The sequence below is a fragment of the Corythoichthys intestinalis genome, chromosome 9 (genome assembly GCF_030265065.1).
Source record: "Corythoichthys intestinalis isolate RoL2023-P3 chromosome 9, ASM3026506v1, whole genome shotgun sequence".
NCBI classification, from domain to species: Eukaryota; Metazoa; Chordata; class Actinopteri; order Syngnathiformes; family Syngnathidae; genus Corythoichthys; species Corythoichthys intestinalis.
The window spans coordinates 30,325,931-30,344,741 of record NC_080403.1 but is presented as its reverse complement, the minus strand read 5'-3'; the positions used below and the strand labels follow the sequence as shown (position 1 = coordinate 30,344,741).

At 39.3% G+C, this 18,811-nt stretch overlaps 1 protein-coding gene across 5 annotated transcripts in view; it reads right to left on the bottom strand.

Moving 5' to 3' along the window:
* Positions 1 to 3,392: 3,392 nt before the first annotated feature.
* Positions 3,393 to 18,811, bottom strand: part of pdzrn3b (PDZ domain containing RING finger 3b) — a 170,633-nt gene continuing 155,214 nt past the window's right edge. For all 5 annotated transcript variants that reach the window (XM_057845246.1, XM_057845247.1, XM_057845250.1 and 2 more), the window contains 7 exons: positions 14,584 to 14,837; positions 13,616 to 13,703; positions 8,992 to 9,090; positions 6,932 to 6,994; positions 6,739 to 6,840; positions 6,476 to 6,592; positions 3,393 to 5,203 (listed from right to left, as the gene is read on the bottom strand). In XM_057845246.1, coding sequence (XP_057701229.1) covers positions 3,701 to 5,203; positions 6,476 to 6,592; positions 6,739 to 6,840; positions 6,932 to 6,994; positions 8,992 to 9,090; positions 13,616 to 13,703; positions 14,584 to 14,837 — 2,226 coding nt within the window. In that variant the 3' untranslated portion in view covers positions 3,393 to 3,700. The remainder of the gene's footprint in view (positions 5,204 to 6,475; positions 6,593 to 6,738; positions 6,841 to 6,931; positions 6,995 to 8,991; positions 9,091 to 13,615; positions 13,704 to 14,583; positions 14,838 to 18,811) is intronic.

Below are 18,811 nucleotides of genomic sequence, written 5' to 3'. Positions count from 1 at the left end.
TTCACTTGAGATCTGAATAATGAGCGACTTTAAGGGGTAGATATAATAAACAGGTTTGTGTTCCAGATTTACTGATGTAAAATCCCTAAGAATACTTAGGTTCTTAATGCAGGTTTGTGTAATTTTTACTTGAATTTAAATGCATTCCTTACTGAAAATCCATTGCCTTGCAATTTAGCACACATACATACAGTAAACATAAGTGAACATTATAAGAAAAAGTTGGAAGTTTCTCCTACCACCCAAAAGTGAAATTAACCAAGCAGTTTGGAATTTTTTATTGACAATGACCAAAGCACTGGCAGAACATTGTTTGTATATCATTACTAAACTTTCAGAACATTTAAAAGCAAAGCCTGAGCGTCATCCTCCTCAGTACTCCTCTCCATCCTCTTAATCGTCGCCAACACTGTCAGTGCCGACCTCTTCGTAATCTTGCTCGAGGGCTGCCATATCTTCTGGCCTTAGAGAACTCCCATTCCTCCTCTGACATACAAGTGCACAAAGACCCTATTGGCATACATCAGATGAAACTTGTGGTCCAGGTTTGTTTATATTTTCTTTAGTTTGATGAGTTGGATAAGGTTGTGAGAAAATCAGCACAACTCGGTGACCACAGAGATCAGTTCTACTCATACGTGAATGAAATAGTTAATACCCCACACAAAAGGCGAAGAAAGCTTGTCAAGTATGTGTTTTGGCAACTGCCAAAATATTTTGTTTACCAACAGTATTTCCTGTGCTATTATGTAATGTGGTTGCTTTGCTGAATCTGTTACAAAATGTTTTGAATATCTTGAGCCAAGAATGAATTCTCCAAAAGTTAGGGGTGCTTTTACAAAATGTTTTGCCGCTTTCCTTAAGCTTTGGTGTACACAACCAACTTCAGCACTACAAATGTGTATGAGCACTAAATATAGACTATTCATACAGTGTAGATAATAAATTATCAAAATGAAATATTACCAATGGTCAGGTTGTGTTTTTTTTTTTCTGTAAGGTTTACCACACACTAATGAAGTACAATTATTCACTCTGCACAACATGGTGCTGGTGCTGAAACTTTATGAGACCCTTCACTCTCCCTCACAACAACCACTCAATGTAATGACAGTGAAGGGGCTTGTTTGTAACAGGCTGCTGCTTTTAGAGACCATTATGAGAGATATGATCAGGTCTTTGCACCGGGTTGTAAAAAGCGTGAGCGTGAGACTAATAAAGGTGCAATTACCTCAATTGAGTGTGTATGTGGTGATATTGCTTTTGAGTGCTATTGTGTACGAGCATTCTGCAGCTGAGGTTGTGGGCTGCTTGGGAGCTTTATGATGATCATATTGGATTTTTGGTCCACATTGGAGAACACAGAGGATTTGGCCCTGTCAAATCTGCTGCTTATAGTTAAAGCATAGGCTAACATACACTGTCTCTGATTACAAATTTGATTGCCTTTGACCAGGTCAGGAAGACGCTGTATTAAATGATTCTATTATTGTTTATTCATATGAGTCTCAGGTTAAATACAACACGTGACATCAAATCCTTTAAAAGTATTAATTTAACGTTCAGTCAAAGGACCATAAAGTAGAAATGTGGTCTGTGGGAATGTGCCATAAAGGTTAAGTGACTTTGGGGTGAGGGAAAAAAAAAGTACCTTGAGCAACCCTAAAATGTGGGTGTTCCTTGTCAAATCTGGCCTGGTATGAACACTGCTCATCAGTCGCCTATGGATTTAGGCATGTTTCATCAAGCATCAATGAAATCAAATAATGTGACAACATTTTGCCTCACAAATGTATATGTTTCAATGTGTTAGCTATGATTCCTTAAACATCATTATTTTTGAGAACCAATAAGCTTTGTATTAGTTTCAAGCCAAGGGCCCCCTTTTGTATCTTTTCCTTACATTCCTTGCAGTGTTGCTGCCACGCTGCTGGCAAAGTGTAAGACCTGGAATGTGTTTAATTGTTGTAATGGATGAATTAGCTGTCATCTCATCAAGGAAACTGCGCAGTGAAAACAGTCGAGCATAGATGGGGCAAGCTGTAGAAGGGTGTCCTGCTCTGAGTTACGGTTCTACGGAGCCATAAACAAAAAAGAAGCAATAGGACCTTTGACGTTAACAAGTTCATGTGTGCCACGTGACGTTGAACAATGTTAATTGTGAGGCCCATGCATTGATAATTAGTCTTATAACTTCTAAGGCTGGCACTCGGCGTGCACATTGTTAAATGAAAGACGTGATTTGAATTCAAGCATCACACAATCAATCAATAAAGCAGTACTTTGTATAGATAAAAAAAAAAGAAGATAAAAATAACTTAAATTTAATTCGTCCTGCAATGACATTTCAGTTTTACATCTCAGTGCGTTTTATTAATCAGACTTTTTATTATGCTAGTGATTAGAATATTAAATACAGTATCTTATCTTAAGACCCATATATAGCCTATATGTACTGTAGATGAAGCCATGTTAGAATTGACATCACATGTTCCAAGTTAAAATTTGTACTCTTTATCTAAAAAAGACGAAGAAGCAGTGCTGGAAAAAGAATTTTGCCGAAATGCCGTGTTTTTGTCTCTATTGCTTTTTGTAGATCAAATTGAAGACATACACATAGGCACACAGTGATGTCTAAATGGCTTGACTCTATTTATGAAATGGTATTAATTTTGCCAGTTAAGTGTATTTTTATTCTAAAATTTAACTGATGTTTCAAATTGTATGACATATCCTATGAATAAATGGTCATGGTCCATCCACCATTGAAATTAAAAAAAAAAAAAAAAAAGGTTATTACTTGATGTTTACTTTGTTACAGGCCATTCCTTACATACATTTTTTTAAAGGGTGCATTCTGCAATTTATTCTACTTCGACTGGGTGTAATCAACAATTCATAAAAAAATAAAATAATAATAATAAACTCCATTCAACTTTGCTCATCATATATAAAACAATAATTTATTTCTGTCATTGTACAGGATGTCAAATTTTGTGGCTAAGTAAGATTTAATAAACTGTTATTGACTTCAGTACATAAAGGCCTAAGAAAGCAAAAGTGACTATAACGTGCTTTAACACAAACACCAAGTCAATAATATATGAAATGCCTTTCTCTAAACAGGCACATAAACGTAATATTGATTTCTACATTATGTAACACATGGTACGTTGCTGATGTTAATAACTTTGGGAACTCAGCATAGTTGTAGGGAAATTAGGTTTAAAATTACATTTTCTGCAAACATGTTTTATGTACAAATGACCTTTTGAAAAGGATTATGTTTTATACTTGGCAGGAAAAACAAACATCTTTATCAATAATAGCAAATGCAAAGCAGAAGAATACTGATAAAGGATATACAGCATAGTAAGAAAAAATATGTAAAATAGTGTAAATGCTGGACGTTTATTTATGGCACATTTCATACTTTGGGATAAAAAGTATGCTTCCAAAATTATTCAAAAGAGCAAGCACAAAGGTAGAAAAAGTAATTGTATTAATTTGGCAAGTTTTCTACAGTCCAGCCTCCACCAAATCCAGTCAAATCAAGCGTTGAACAGATTCTGTGGTAACGCCGTTTAATTGCCTATTTACAATAATTGCCACGAACGAAGCAGAAATCTCTACTCCAACTGCTCGTGTCCTATTTACAGTTAATCAACCTCCAGTCAGTTTGTGGAAGTGAGAGGAGAATTTAAACCGTGGTCACAGACAGGAGTGAGGTGTAAACTTTAGTGCCATCTGGTGACTTGGTACCATGGGTGAGCAGTTCCTGGATGGTCATCCAGTTGTCAAATATTTTCTTATTTCTCTTTTTCATCATCTTTTTATTGCTGAGTTCAATGATGTTGGGCTCCTTTTTTTCCTCTGGGTTGACCTGCTCTTTCAGACATTCGGCTCGGCTTTGCTTCATGAACTCGCGACGTTGTCTCTGTTCCTTCGACCGGACTGCATGCTGCTTCCTTTCTTCCTTGCTCCAGTAGCGGCCCATCTTCAGCTCGCTAATGGCGTCGTCGTCCGTGGTCATACCGCTGCGCTCTTCATGTATGCGCATGGCACGCTCCCTCAGCAGCTTGTCCCGAATTGGCCGCTTGGTAATATAGCGGGTACCATCGCTGCGGACCTTAACCTTCCACTCCATCTTCTGGCCCAGTTCACCGGAAGCGATTGTGTCTCGACACATACTGACCAGGCTCATTTGACTTTGGGCATACTCTACAGCTGATTTCTGCTGGATCAGTTGCATGTAGCTCTGGTAGTGCTGGGCATGGGCGGGGATGTGTGCATGCTTGTAAGGCGAGCGTGGCTGAACAAAGCTCCTTCCGGGTTTGCTGGGCTCTCCCAGTTTTCGCTCCTTGCTTTCTACCTGCAGAGTATCTGGATCTTTTGAAAGAGCTGTGCCCTTGCTAGGGCCACAAACCTCAATGAGAGGGGACAGGAGAGGTTTGAGCACCTTGCTGTTTGAGCTCGATGGCCCAGCTTGATCCTCTGCCGCACGACGCAAAGAGTTGTCTGGAGACAGCTCCAATGTGAGAGGAGTACTTCGACAGCTCTCACCAGTATTGTAAGCACTGGAGCTGTCTTTGTCAGATTTCTCTGGCATCTCTGTAATGTCTGAGAGCTCATGGCGACGGGCATCTATGCTTGTATTGTAGTTGCGGAAGCCGCTGTTGTGGAGCATCCAGGACTCACGACACTGCTCCCGAAGTTGCTGCATCTTGTGGGCACGGACAATGTTAAGGCACTCAAGCTCGATGTTACGCAGTTCCTCATTGAGCAGCTCCAGCTCTTTGTCCACAACCTCCTGGTCTTGGCCTTCTGCCCCACCACTTTTGGTATACAATCCCTGAATCCCTCCATTCCTCATTTGGCACTTGAGTTCCAGGAGTTCTCTGAAGCGCTCACATTCATCCGCAGGGATACCAAGAAAGTCGGTGTCGGCGTAGTCTGCGGAGATAAATGACTCACCACTAAAAGGCAGGTCAGTACTTCCGAGTGTGTCCTGGCTGTAAGTCAGTTTTCTGTAGCTGCTCAGTGTGTTGGATGCTGTCGTATGGTCATCAGCAATGTTCTCCTGTTCTGAACTCTCATCGTTCCTTGTACTCTCATCAGTACGACCAACTCCACTGTCCTTTTCGTGGTGATTGGAAAGAAGTGTTGCTGTGTCGGTGGTGCCTCCATCTTCCTCATGCTTCTTCTGCAAAAAGACATAAGAGAGCACATGAGGCTCAAGAGTACTTAGGCCTTTAAAATATTTTTTATTTAATTTCTTGCTAGTTCAATTTTGAGCAGTAAGAGTGTAGAAAAAATATCTATGCACCCTAAATGTGACACAATTAGAAAAATCATTGTATTACACAGTATATACGGTGGAGACAAAATTTTTCACTATTTTTTGTGGTGGACTGCATCGGAGTCGGACAGCCTCACCATGTCGTGCCACGGCGAAATCGCGTCGTATAAGGACAAATGAGATTTTTTAAAAAACATTTTTTCACAAGAAGAACCATAACAAAAGATCTATTTGAAATATTTCATAAGCCAGGCTGATGTCGTAGCTCTCAGCTACGGTACTTGTACATAAAATGCATAGCTGCTTACAGCTACATTACTCTACGTAATAATACGACTTTTTTACTCGTAGCAATAGTACGACTTACATCTCATAGTCCTTCTTTTTCCTTTCATTTGGCTCTATACGTACTACATTACCACAACAATAATAGTCCTTCTGTTAACGGACCCATTTCAAGGAGTAGGGGGAAATTCTAATAGCCGTGTAAAGAGTTTTACTAGTTTCGGTGAGAAAGTAAAGTTTTTGTTGTTGTTAGTGAACTACATTTCCACACAAACGCACATCAAGGTACCATTAACTTAGCAAGGAGAGGTATGAGAGTCGTTCTCGATTGTCCCAGAGCTCACAAAATTTTTTTTATTAAGGTTTCATCAGCCATGATTGCGTATATCCATCCGCCGAACAGATATAAGTACGCCTGCGCCTCTGCTAATGGATGCGTTGTTGATGTTAGCGCGGCGGTGCTCTCTATTTTGGGCCCACTTTATTGTGGCCGAATAATAAAGAAAAACAATATCAAAATAACAGCGGGCTGCCGCGACATGCGACCGCTATCTCTCGCTATCCCACCCATTCTCCCTACTCCCCTCCCCCCTACGTCACAGCTCCCCAGTCTGATCGTCTCTTAAGAGGGCCTCGTTTAGTTACGGACATTACAATACACAATGAATAGGTTGCCGCTGAACCCTTCACACTAGGCTGCCGCTAGTTTGAAACGACCTTTAAAATAAAAACATCTCATTTCCAAGCCGCGACGGTGCACCACAATCTTTTGTATGTAAGGGAAACCCTGAGCTGTACTACAGGGTTGGCTTCTGCGTAGTTGAACATACTGTATGTGTTCATGTTGATGAACAAAACTCTTTGCAATAAGGCCGTGTGTAAGAAAAGTACCTGCTGCAACATGCTGGCAGTGAACTGCATGGCCTGATGGTGCTGCTGCTCCAGCATGTCCATGTGGAGTTCATCGAGGAAGTCATTCCTATCGTCATCCATCCAGCCCTCATCCAGCTGACCCACAGTGGAGAAAGGGTTTATTTATTTAAACGTGACCGTTCATTATAATCACAAGTTTATGGTTTGATTTGGAAAGTTATTAAATTGTCATTACACAATAAAAGTAACATAACGTTTGCATCTGAAATGATTCATATTACCTGTATATGTGGTCGCGCAACCAATAAAGAGATATTCTGGTTCCCTTCACTGGTCAGGAGCACAACTGCATCTTCACGGTTTTGGATCTCGATTCCATTGATCTTCAGGGACAGGAAGGAAATAATCATTTAAAAGCATCTGCCAGGTAAATCTACAAAGCATACATTATGAGGATGAGATTTGAGAGCTCACCTGGACAATTTTGTCACCTTCTCTAATCCTGCCATCTTTAGCTGCAATGCTGTTTGGATCAATCTAAAGAAAGATTTGGAAAAAAAACAACAAGGGACAAACGATGTGATCCTTTTCATAAGTTGTCAGTCTGTTTTAAATGTATATACAGTGCCTTGCAAAAGTATTCGGCCCCCTTGAACCTTGCAACCTTTCGCCACATTTCAGGCTTCAAACATAAAGATATAAAATTTTAATTTCTTGTCAAGAATCAACAACAAGTGGGACACAATCGTGAAGTGGAACAAAATTTATTGGATAATTTAAACTTTTTTCACAAATAAAAAACTGAAAAGTGGGGCGTGCAATATTATTCGGCCCCCTTGCGTTAATACTTTGTAGCGCCACCTTTATCTCCAATTACAGCTGCAAGTCGCTTGGGGTATGTTTCTATCAGTTTTGCATATCGAGAGACTGACATTCTTGCCCATTCTTCCTTGCAAAACAGCTCGAGCTCAGTGAGGTTGGATGGAGAGTGTGAACAGCAGTCTTCAGCTCTTTCCACAGATTCTCGATTGGATTCAGGTCTGGACTTTGACTTGGCCATTCTAATACCTGGATACGTTTATTTTTTAACCATTCCATTGTAGATTTGGCTTTATGTTTTGGATCATTGTCCTGTTGGAAGATAAATCTCCGTCCCAGTCTCAGGTCCTGTGCAGATACCAACAGGTTTTCTTCCAGAATGTTCCTGTATTTGGCTGCATCCATCTTCCCGTCAATTTTAACCATCTTCCCTGTCCCTGCTGAAGAAAAGCAGGCCCAAACCATGATGCTGCCACCACCATGTTTGACAGTGGGGATGGTGTGTTCAGGGTGATGAGCTGTGTTGCTTTTACGCCAAACATATCGTTTTGCATTGTGGCCAAAAAGTTCAATTTTGGTTTCATCTGACCAGAGCACCTTCTTCCACATGTTTGGTGTGTCTTCCAGGTGGCTTGTGGCAAACTTTAAACGAGACTTTTTATGGATATCTTTGAGAAATGGCTTTCTTCTTGCCACTCTTCCATAAAGGCCAGATTTGTGCAGTGTACGACTGATTGTTGTCCTATGGACAGACTCTCCCACCTCAGCTGTAGATCTCTGCAGTTCATCCAGAGTAATCATGGGCCTCTTGGCTATATCTCTGATCAGTTTTCTCCTTGTTTGAGAAGAAAGTTTGGAAGGACGGCCGGGTCTTGGTAGATTTGCAGTGGTCTGATGCTCCTTCCATTTCAATATGATGGCTTGCACAGTGCTCTTTGAGATGTTTAAAGCTTGGGAAATCTTTTTGTATCCAAATCCGGCTTTAAACTTCTCCACAACAGTATCTCGGACCTGTCTGGTGTGTTCCTTGGTTTTCATAATGCTCTCTGCACTTTAAACAGAACCCTGAGACTATCACAGAGCAGGTGCATTTATACGGAGACTTGATTACACACAGGTGGATTCTATTTATCATCATCGGTCATTTAGGACAACATTGGATCATTCAGAGATCCTCACTGAACTTCTGGAGTGAGTTTGCTGCACTGAAAGTAAAGGGGCCGAATAATATTGCACGCCCCACTTTTCAGTTTTTTATTAGTTAAAAAAGTTTAAATGATCCAATAAATGTTGTTCCACTTCACCATTGTGTCCCACTTGTTGTTGATTCTTGACAAAAAAATTAAATTTCATATCTTTATGTTTGAAGCCTGAAATGTGGCGAAAGGTTGCAAGATTCAAGGGGGCCGAATACTTTTGCAAGGCACTGTAAATCAAATATTTTTTTCTCCACTCAAAACAAACAAAACACAAATGTCTGTGAAAAAGAAAAACATGATACAAAGTAAATCCCCTCACACCAGCCATCTATCCATTCTATACCAGTGATAATCAAACTAGAGATTAAAAGCCCATTTTTGAAATCACCTTTTACCTATTATGACAGCCCATGGAAAATTTCTTCCCTCATGAACTACAGTAAGTCTGAGGACACTTACAGTTTTTCATCATTGGAAATTATAAAACAGATACATAGAAAATAATCTGAGTATTACCTCACTAATGTAGATCCCAGCTTCATCCTCATCATCAGTTCTGTAACAGATTGTCAGGCCAAGCTTGTCTTGGATGTTGGCTCTGTACAGATCTACTTCCTGTTGAGAAACATTTAGCACATATTTGTGTCAAACATCTACACATTTTGGTGAAGACGCGGAAGTAAAGCTGTTGCATCTATTTTGGTGGTTGAATTTGAAATTAGATCACTGAGGAAGAATGACATATCAAGTTGAAATTAATCTTGGCGCCAGACACTGGGCAGCTATTGCCTTTTTGACAGAATGAGAAACGATGCCTTGAACAGCAGGCAGACGCTGCCCCGCTTCCACTTGTCAACATTTGTAATCACAAAGATACAGGTACTGATAGACAATAGTATTAGTGTTATTTGGGGCAGGTCCAACTCTACCCCAAAATCAATGAAAAAATAAAATGGAATAAATAGGAAAGATTTCATTTCTTCTTGAAAGTTTTGTGTTACATCAAAAAAACCATTAACCTAAGGTTTTGGTGAATAATTACAAAAAACTCTAAGAGAACTGAGGAACCTGACTAATTAATTAAGACCTGTGTACCAAGACTTTTGGGATAGGTCTGGCAAAACAAGCTACACACAATCACAGCAGAAAAGTAACATTTGCAAATTTAGACATTTGCAAATTTAGACAAAATGAATGGCTGCTCGAGACACCCTTAAATTCTACAACTTTGATCTTGAAAAAAACTAAAGCAACACTACATTGTTGTTGGTGTCTTTAGATTGAGCCTTTTATACTAAAGACTAATGCCGCTGGGTAAGTCAGTGTAAAGTAATGCCTCTCCACTTCCCGCTTCAAACTTTGCGCTCTCAGTCCATCGCTGATTTTTTTTTTTCAATTTAAAAAATAAATAAATAAATAAATGCAGTACTATATAAAGCTGTCCCGATCTGATCACGTAGTCCCTCACTCTCGCTCCTGTCGCTTTTCTTGGTCAGGCAGTGCACTGGAGTTGCTTATTACAGTTAATGATGATTGACAAACGTTAAGGTTTGATCTTGCCAGAGACGGAAGCTGAAACTTCAAAGCGCCGTATGCGTCAGTCATCGTTTAACCTGTTAAACATTTGCTTTGGCACCTCATTGTGTGTAAGTGAGTAGCTATAGCGGATTGGAGTGGACTCACTCAATGAAGCATTTAATAAAGACAACATTTTTCTACTTTATTCTTGTTTGAAAATAATTCGGTGGGACAGTAACTTTTTAAAACTTATCATAATTCTTACATTTGAAGTGCTTAAAAACATTTACATAAAAGTTTTTTTTTTTAAATTATACTTTGGGGAAAAAATTGAAAAAACATGTCATATGTATCTATTTCCAATGCTACATCTGAATAAAGACAGTGAACACACACAAAAAGAAAAACAATTGGGGCGGGTGGCGCTACCTCGCGTTTTTTTACTTATCGCGGCAGGTTCTGGTGCCCATTAACCGTGAAAAACGTGGGAGCACTGTATTGCTGCATCACACCTGCTCTTGGTCAACCCCCTCTTCCGCTCCTTGCTCTTCCCCCCATAGCAATTCCATGGATATTATTCATTTTCTGAGCAAGACAACTGGTGTATGGCGAGGACAGAGGTCAAAGATGAATCAAAAAGAATCCTCGGGAGTCTCTGACCCCTAAGCTACATTATGGCCTCATCCTGGCATTGTTAACGGACGTCAACAGATCCATCACGACTGATTTATTAGCTGCTCTATCTAATTATCCGACATGCACTCATCTCTGCGGCAGAGGACCCACACAAGACTTATTAGGCCTTATCACTAGTAAGTAATGATTCCTGTCTTGCCTACACATCAGCGTCTGTATACGGGGAAGAGCGCTAATCAATACCAACTCGGATATATTAGTTCTGTGGTCACTTGAAAGGGCAATGACTGGAGACACAAAGGCGAGCCCAAGTCTGCTTGTCGAACAATAACAGATTTGTTCATATTATGTAGTTAAATAATTGACAATATTCAGAAGAAGGGTAGATTTTAAGATGAATTCTTAAATTCTGAGTGAGGAACCTCAATTGAAAATTGCAAGAGTGACATCACAGTGTTTACCTTACATACATACATACATAGAAACATACAGTTGTGGTCAAAAGTTTACATACACTTGTGAAGAACATAATGTCATGGCTCTCTTGAGTTTCCAGTTATTTCTACAACTCAGATTTTTCTCCGATAGAGTGATTGGAACAGATACTTCTTTGTCACAAAAAACATTCATGAAGTTTGTTTCTTTTATGACTTTATTATGGGTTAACAGAAAAAGTGATCAAATCTGCTGGGTCAAAAATATACATAACTGAAAAAGCGAATCATTGACTTGAACAAGTCAGGAAAGTCACTTGGAGCCATTTCAAAGCAGCTGCAGGTCCCAAGAGCAACAGTGCAAACAATTGTTTGTAAGTATAAAGTGCATGGCACTGTTTTGTCACTGCCACGATCAGGAAGAAAACGCAAGCTATCACCTGCTGCTGAGAGAAAATTGGTCAGGAGGGTGAAGATTCAACCGAGAATCACCAAAAAGCAGATCTGCGAAGAATTAGAAGCTGCTGGAACACAGGTTTCAGTGTCCACAGTCAAGCGTGTTTTGCATCTCCATGGACTGAGAGGCTGCCATGCAAGAAGGAAGCCCTTGCTCCAAAAGCGGCACCTTAAGGCTCGACTGAAGTTTGCTGCTGATCACATGGACAAAGATAAGACCTTCTGGAGGAAAGTTCTGTGGTCAGACGAAACAAAAATCGAGCTGTTTGGCCACAATGCCCAGCAATATGTTTGGAGGAGAAAAGGTGAGGCCTTTAACCCCAAGTACACCATGTCTACCGTCAAGCACAGTGGTAATAGTATTATGCTGTGGGGCTGTTTTGCTGCCAATGGACCTGGTGCTTTACAGAGAATAAATGGGATAATGAAGAAGGAAGATTACCTTCAAATTCTTCAAGATAACCTAACGTCATCAGCTCGAAGATTGGGTCTTGGGCGCAGTTGGGTGTTCCAACAGGACAATGACCCCAAACACACATCAAAAGTGGTAATGGAATGGCTAAATCAGGCTAGAATTAAGGTTTTTGAATGGCCTTCCCAAAGTCCTGACTTAAACCCCATTGAGAACCTGCGGACAATGCTGAAGAAACAAGTCCATGTCAGAAAACCATCAAATTTAACTGAACTGCACCAATTCTGTCAAGAGGAGTGGTCAAAGATTCAACCAAAAGCTTGCCAGAAGCTTGTGGATGGCTACCAAAAGCGCCTAATTGAAGTGAAAATGGCCAAGGGACATGTTACCAAATATTAGCGCTGCTGTATGTATATTTTGACCCAGCAGATTTGATCACATTTTTCTGTCCACCCATAATAAAGTCATAAAAGAACCATACTTCATGAATGTTTTTTGTGACAAAGAAGTAACTGTTCCAAATACTCTATCAGAGAAAAATCAGAGTTGTAGAAATAACTGGAAACTCAAGAGAGCCATGACATTATGTTCTTCACAAGTGTATGTAAAATATTTGACCACAACTGTACGTACATAGATACATACATATATACTTTTAACTTATACTGGAATATATAAATACCGTGTAAATACTTAAAAAGAATAATTTATATAAGTTTTTTGGCTTATTGTAGAGGGTCTGTTTATGAAGTACATACAAATTTAATTCGTTCCAGTTCCCGGACTTGGTTTGTAAGTTGAAATAGTCATATCTCGAGCAGGATTTTCCCTTAGGACTACATTATAATACGATTAATTTATTCCAGAGCCCACAAACCTAAGATAAATGTTTCATAAATACTGCAGGTACAGTAACTAATAGTGATTACACATAGCAAAACAAATAAGTTATAAATCCAAATCGTAATAATAATAATAATAATAACTATAACAAATTAATGTAACGAATCAGTTTCTGATGTGGCAGTTCTGTTTTGAATGCTGTTCCTGAACGCACTGTGTGACTGATGAGAGAGAGGGGTGCGGTAGAGTGGGAAGTTTCTACTATTGCATTTAATGTTCTGTTTTTGTTGGCAGGGGTGGGGGGGCATTGTGTAGCCAGTTCACTCACACGCACACCACGCTCATATTTTTCTATCATTTCCTTCTTAATTGCAATGGTAAGCGTCACCTTTTTCCTTTTTTCACTACCTGCACTAACCTTCCTGGGACCCATGTTGATTTTCCTTACAAGAAAATCCGCGCGGCCGTCTTGCGGACAAACAATGAAATTGCGACGCTGTCATAAATTGTCAGAGTTTGAGCATATTGTCATATATCAAGACAAATTGAGAGTCAAATTTTACGTCAGATGTCGAAAGGATTGAATGTTGATGCAATCGTTTGTCGAGATACCACTGTGTGATTGTATGTATGTGTAAACACATATATAATTGAAAATGTATTATATAAATGTCTCTCAGTCTTGTAGCACTTAGTGTCATTTAGGTTCAAAACAAAACAAAACAAAACAAAACAAAAGGTGCTGTAGTAACTACCCGTTAGCTAGGTTAGGGTAGGCATGATTTTGGGTTAAAATGCAGCGCTACATTCAAAACAACAAAAAAAAAACAATTATGCTTACCTCATATTCTAACTCTTCACGTTCTATGTCCTGATTAATACCATCCAGGAAATCGTTGGGGTCAAAATATGCATGGCCTGGAGGATGCCTGAAAAAAGACAGAATGAAGGACGAACTAAAAACGAGATAGTAGGAAAGTAGTATGAACTTTATAATGATACCCCCAGTACAATTCTGAACTACAGTGCCCATACAGTACCCAGAGGCCCATCACAAATTAATATTCTATGGTACTAATTGGATGAGGAAATCAATTTTAAAAATGCCATTGATTCATTTGGGCCGGAGGCTTCTGCCCAGTAGACCAAAATTCAGCCACACTCTCTAACTCAAATGCCTGACACAGACAGAAACAAAGTAAATATGCAAATTTCCATGAACACAACTTTCTGTTTAATTTGCCTATGTGACCCGTGGGAGTTGTCAGCTCCTGTGACAGGTACGTGTTCCCATCCCAGCTCAAACACATCCTGTGTGATCACAGCATTCTGATAAGGTGTCATGCTCCCAGCTAACTGCCTGCATTAATGGTCTTTGTGTGCCAGTTTTTTTTTTTAAATACATACCATCATTGTAATTTATCTTACGAAAGTGAAAATAATAAAAATACTATTAGGCCATGCTTACAGTTACTGTGTTTGGATTGTTGTATGGAAAATTTAATTGCAGGAAAGAACAGTATCTTAAATGAGTACAGTGGGATTCTATTGGCCTTTGTGTTTATTCTCTTAAATTGTATAGACTATTAAATGTGATTAAAGACCATGATAGGTTTCTATAGTAAACCATTAGATACATTATCAAGCTTGACAATGCACACCGACCTTGGTAAGCAAAACAGACATTACATACAGTGGGGAGAACAAGTATTTGATACACTGCCAATGTGCCAATGGGTTTTCCCATTGGCAGTGTATCAAATACTTGTTCTCCCCACTGTATAATATTAATTATTAGTTGTTGCTTACTCCTCTGGAAGTAGGAAATCCTTGAGCACTTTCACCGAGTTTGAGGGTGATGGCAACTTGGCAAGGGGCATAATGTGTTGAAGGGTGATTTCGGTTTGGGTGCTGATGTCTGACAGTTTGGTTTCAGTGGTGGGGGAGAGCAGTTTGGGCAGAGGAGCTCGGCGCAAAACCTGAACCATAATGGGATCCTTGGCAGTATGGAATGCTTCCACTGCTTGGTCATGGGTTGCTTTTGATAGGTCCTTGCCATTAACCTGGGAAAAGAGAAGCAAGTGAAAAAATGTCAGGTACTGGTAATTACATTACGAGATACTAAACATCCACAAACACAGCAGAAACATTCTGCTTGACAAATTAGACATCACTTCATGTTAGATTGAATCAGCTGAAGTTGTACAAGAAGAAAATGACAGCCAGGAACTAAACCACCAAGCAAGAAATTTTCCATCCATTCAGCCGTCACCGGTTTTCTAACACTTGCTCATATTTAGATGGACACTAGAGATAATCTGAGATGACTATGGGTAGATGCAGGCTACATTGTAGACTGATCGTCAGTCAATTTTGTACTTAATATAGGTATCTCAACCTTGTCTGATTTTTGATAATAATTATTTTTTGTTTTTAGAGGTTAATACAGAGACAACATTTGTGCCTAAAATAGACAGAGTAATCTCACCCATGGTCCCTCCTCCTGCTATGCAACTGAGCGCACTCAAAGCTTCCTTTAGAATTAGGTTACTTCTAAGATAAAGCATGTAACGTTGCATGCCATTTGGTATACCATAAATCCTCAATGTCCCTTGAAAGTGTTTGTGAAATGAACATTTCTGGAATATTTATTTTCTGTGAAAGAACTGCAAAACAAAGGCACTGAGCTTTTGTAGATGTACGAGCTTTAAGAGGAATTACAAATTCAACAGGAAAAATCATGCAGGAATAAGGAGGATATGTGCCAACTAACAACCAGCATGGATTAATGTTAATCCTGGGCATGAAGAATAATTGGATCATCTCTGCAGATTTAAAGTTCTAAATCCTCGACATCAAAACACTGCCAAAATTGTATTATTAATATGGGCATCAAGCAGGTTTTCACACCACTGACAACAAATGGAATAAACAAACATCAACAAAAAACATAATTGGTGAAACAAAAGTGCCAGATTTTAATCATTGTAAAGCTAAGTCAGCATTTCTGCAGTAAACCAGTAATAACTAAACAACACGAAATCAGACAGTTTTCCCAATACTAATTTGTGCCTAACTATGTGCTACGATGTTGCACATCATCTAAGAAATACAAACTCCTTTGTGTTTTCTTCATGCTGTATGTCGTCTCCAGCAGTCAAACCTGGTTGCCAGGAATCCTGGGGCTACATGAAGGCAGTGAACCAAAGACAAAGCCTTTAGCCCCCTTCTTCTGTTGAGCCTAGAGTATTCTGCTCCAGTGCTCTCAATTGGGGGAGTCTCCTCCCAGCTGTGGAGGGGGTCTCACAGCTTCTATTCACTCCTCTCACCTCTGACACTGAGTGGCCCTTGACGGCACACTGGGAAAAAACACACAACACTCTCTTGACACAATACCACATGGCTTGTTTACTCGCGGTATCTCATTGTATCATAATCCTTTAATAAAGTTGGAAGTTAACCATCTGAAAATATATATATTTACAGTAACAAAACGTTGCAGTGAAGCTAAAAAGGTTTTGTTTTACAGATTCCCCTCTGTTAATTTAACCTAGGATTAGATTTGCCTTTGCAGATGAACTTGAGTCGTTGCCCATGTGGACATAACGAACCGTGACTGTCATGCAGAAATGACTCTGACAACCACTGGTGTATCCCCTGAGAGATGTCTCTGTTAAATCCATTTAATGACAAAAGTAAAGCAGTACTTAAAGGAATACTAATTAGTTCTAAATCACGTCTGTTTTGTCACTGGTTGGTAAGGAATTCACACAGCTGTGGTTTTTGGAATTTGATGCCTAGCACTGTGTAACAGACCTTAACCCGTTTTCACCAGAATGTCATTCCCATGTAACACACTTGTACCCCTATATAAAAGACATTCATTGTGCTTTGTATCCAGTATCCTTATGCAACACACCTACTGTATATTCATGTGGAGCAGCCCATAGTTCTTATTGAACAAAATGGTATCCCCATCCATAACACATGTATACTCATAAAACAAACATGCATCTCTGTATGATAAAAGTGTATCCCATTTGTAAGACGTATGTTTAAATAACAGATCTGTGTCCTTTAAAAACGGGCTCAAATGTAACATTTGCGATATGTGCCGGGGGTTTTGGGGGACGGGGGGTGGGTTTCGGCTTGTTTTTTTTTTTTTTTTTTTTCCCTCCGTTTTCTTTTTGGGTTGGTTGTTCTGTATGGTTGATGTATTAAAATAAAAGTTAAGGGGGATTTGATGAACTGATGATGGGCACATCTACTGCTGATTGCCTCTTTAATGTGGATTGTCCCACTTGCTTCTGATCCCCGAAAAAAAAAAAAAAAAAAAAAAAAAAGTAACATTTGCCAACAAGGCTTTCTCCCATTGCAAATAGAAAAACTTGGTTTTCATTTAATTCTAATTATTGTAAAACAACAGAGCACAATCATTTTTTATGATGATGTCACTATCATTGTAACACATAAAAAACATGAATTAAACCAATAGGAATGAGCATGTTAGCCTTCAATTGTAAATTACCAGAGACTGTCATCGAAGGTTGGCTTCATAAAAGAGAAATTTACGTCGATACAGGTATTTAATAAACCCTTGAACACATCCCTCCGTTGTTTTCTACTTTGAGGTACAACCTTGTTTCCGCGGTTGCGGACCCTACCATCGGCAACAAAATAAACCACACATTTCCAAAGATGGATGATGGACTCTCTTCCTCAGCTCTGTGATCCAGGAGCAGTTTATTTTGTCATGTTTTCAGTTTAATTTAGCTATATCTAGCTTGCTATGTTGATAATTGCAATGTTTGTTTACCGCTTTTCGTTGTACTGTGAAGAAAGAGGAAATGACGATCGCCGTGATATTTACGTCAACACCCATCGTGCTGTGACCTGTGAATTTAACGCCTGCTTTCACGCACATTGCTTCCCGGGAAAGTCCCGGACATTATACTAAGACACGACTCGGTAAATGTCTGCATCATCTCCGTGCCAGTCGACCCGGGAAATTGCTTTCCCATATAAGGGCTGCCCATTTAAATCCCGGGATTTAAACAGTGTTTAGGTGTATGTGAAAGGGGCTGCTGTTACACCTGTTTACAGCATGGTACAAACCTTGAATTTAATCTGTTTGGTGACATACTTGCTTCAAGACAGTTGTAGTGACCCGTTTTTTTTTTTTCTTTTTCATAGTCATGAACTCTCTTCATAATTTAAGGATATATCATGAGGTTTGGAGCCTATTTAAAAAATGTTTAATGACATTTAATGACAGTTTCACAACAAAATTTGGGCGAGAGGTGTGCAACACATTAAACTGGTTGCCAGCTATCACAGGGCACACACACGAACAAACATACACTTACTGACCATTTACAGCCTTCAATTGACCTGCAATGCAAGTTTTCGGAATTCGAGAGGAACCTGCTTTAATTTAAAAAAAAGAAAGAAAAAAAATCCTACATAGGCATTAATGTTAACAGCATAGGAATTCCAGACAGGGATGTAAACATTCTTTGATACAACTAATTGATAATTAATAAATTTATAGTACAAAGAGAAGGTCATTAATAGTTGTTTTCGCTTCTTAGAGTAGTAAACTGAGCAGTAACCCCATAACAAAGCTCGTCAGGAAGAGAAAGCCTGGGGAAATTCACCCAATAGGCTGACATCTTAAAGAAACATGAGCTACTGAATGCTTGCCTCTTCCTTTTAAGAAAACTGCTTAGATGAATTCTTGAAAGTCTGTTTTTCAGAACAGCGAGGAGGGCTGACATGATCGAGAACAAACAGACTTATTTTGGGAAACTGTATCGTTTGAGTGGCAGCTTGAGCCTTGGACTGTTCAGCATGAAAACACACTTAATCCCTCTTTTATTTCACTTTAAACTACACAGTTTCAAAGGATGAGGCTGCAATTTAAGAACTAGTGAATGATAACTCAATGTGTGTAGACATTTCTGAGTGTGTCTTTAAACAGTATGTGTTCAACTTCTTTCCTAATTGACAGCAAAGATAATGCAGTAGCTACCATGCA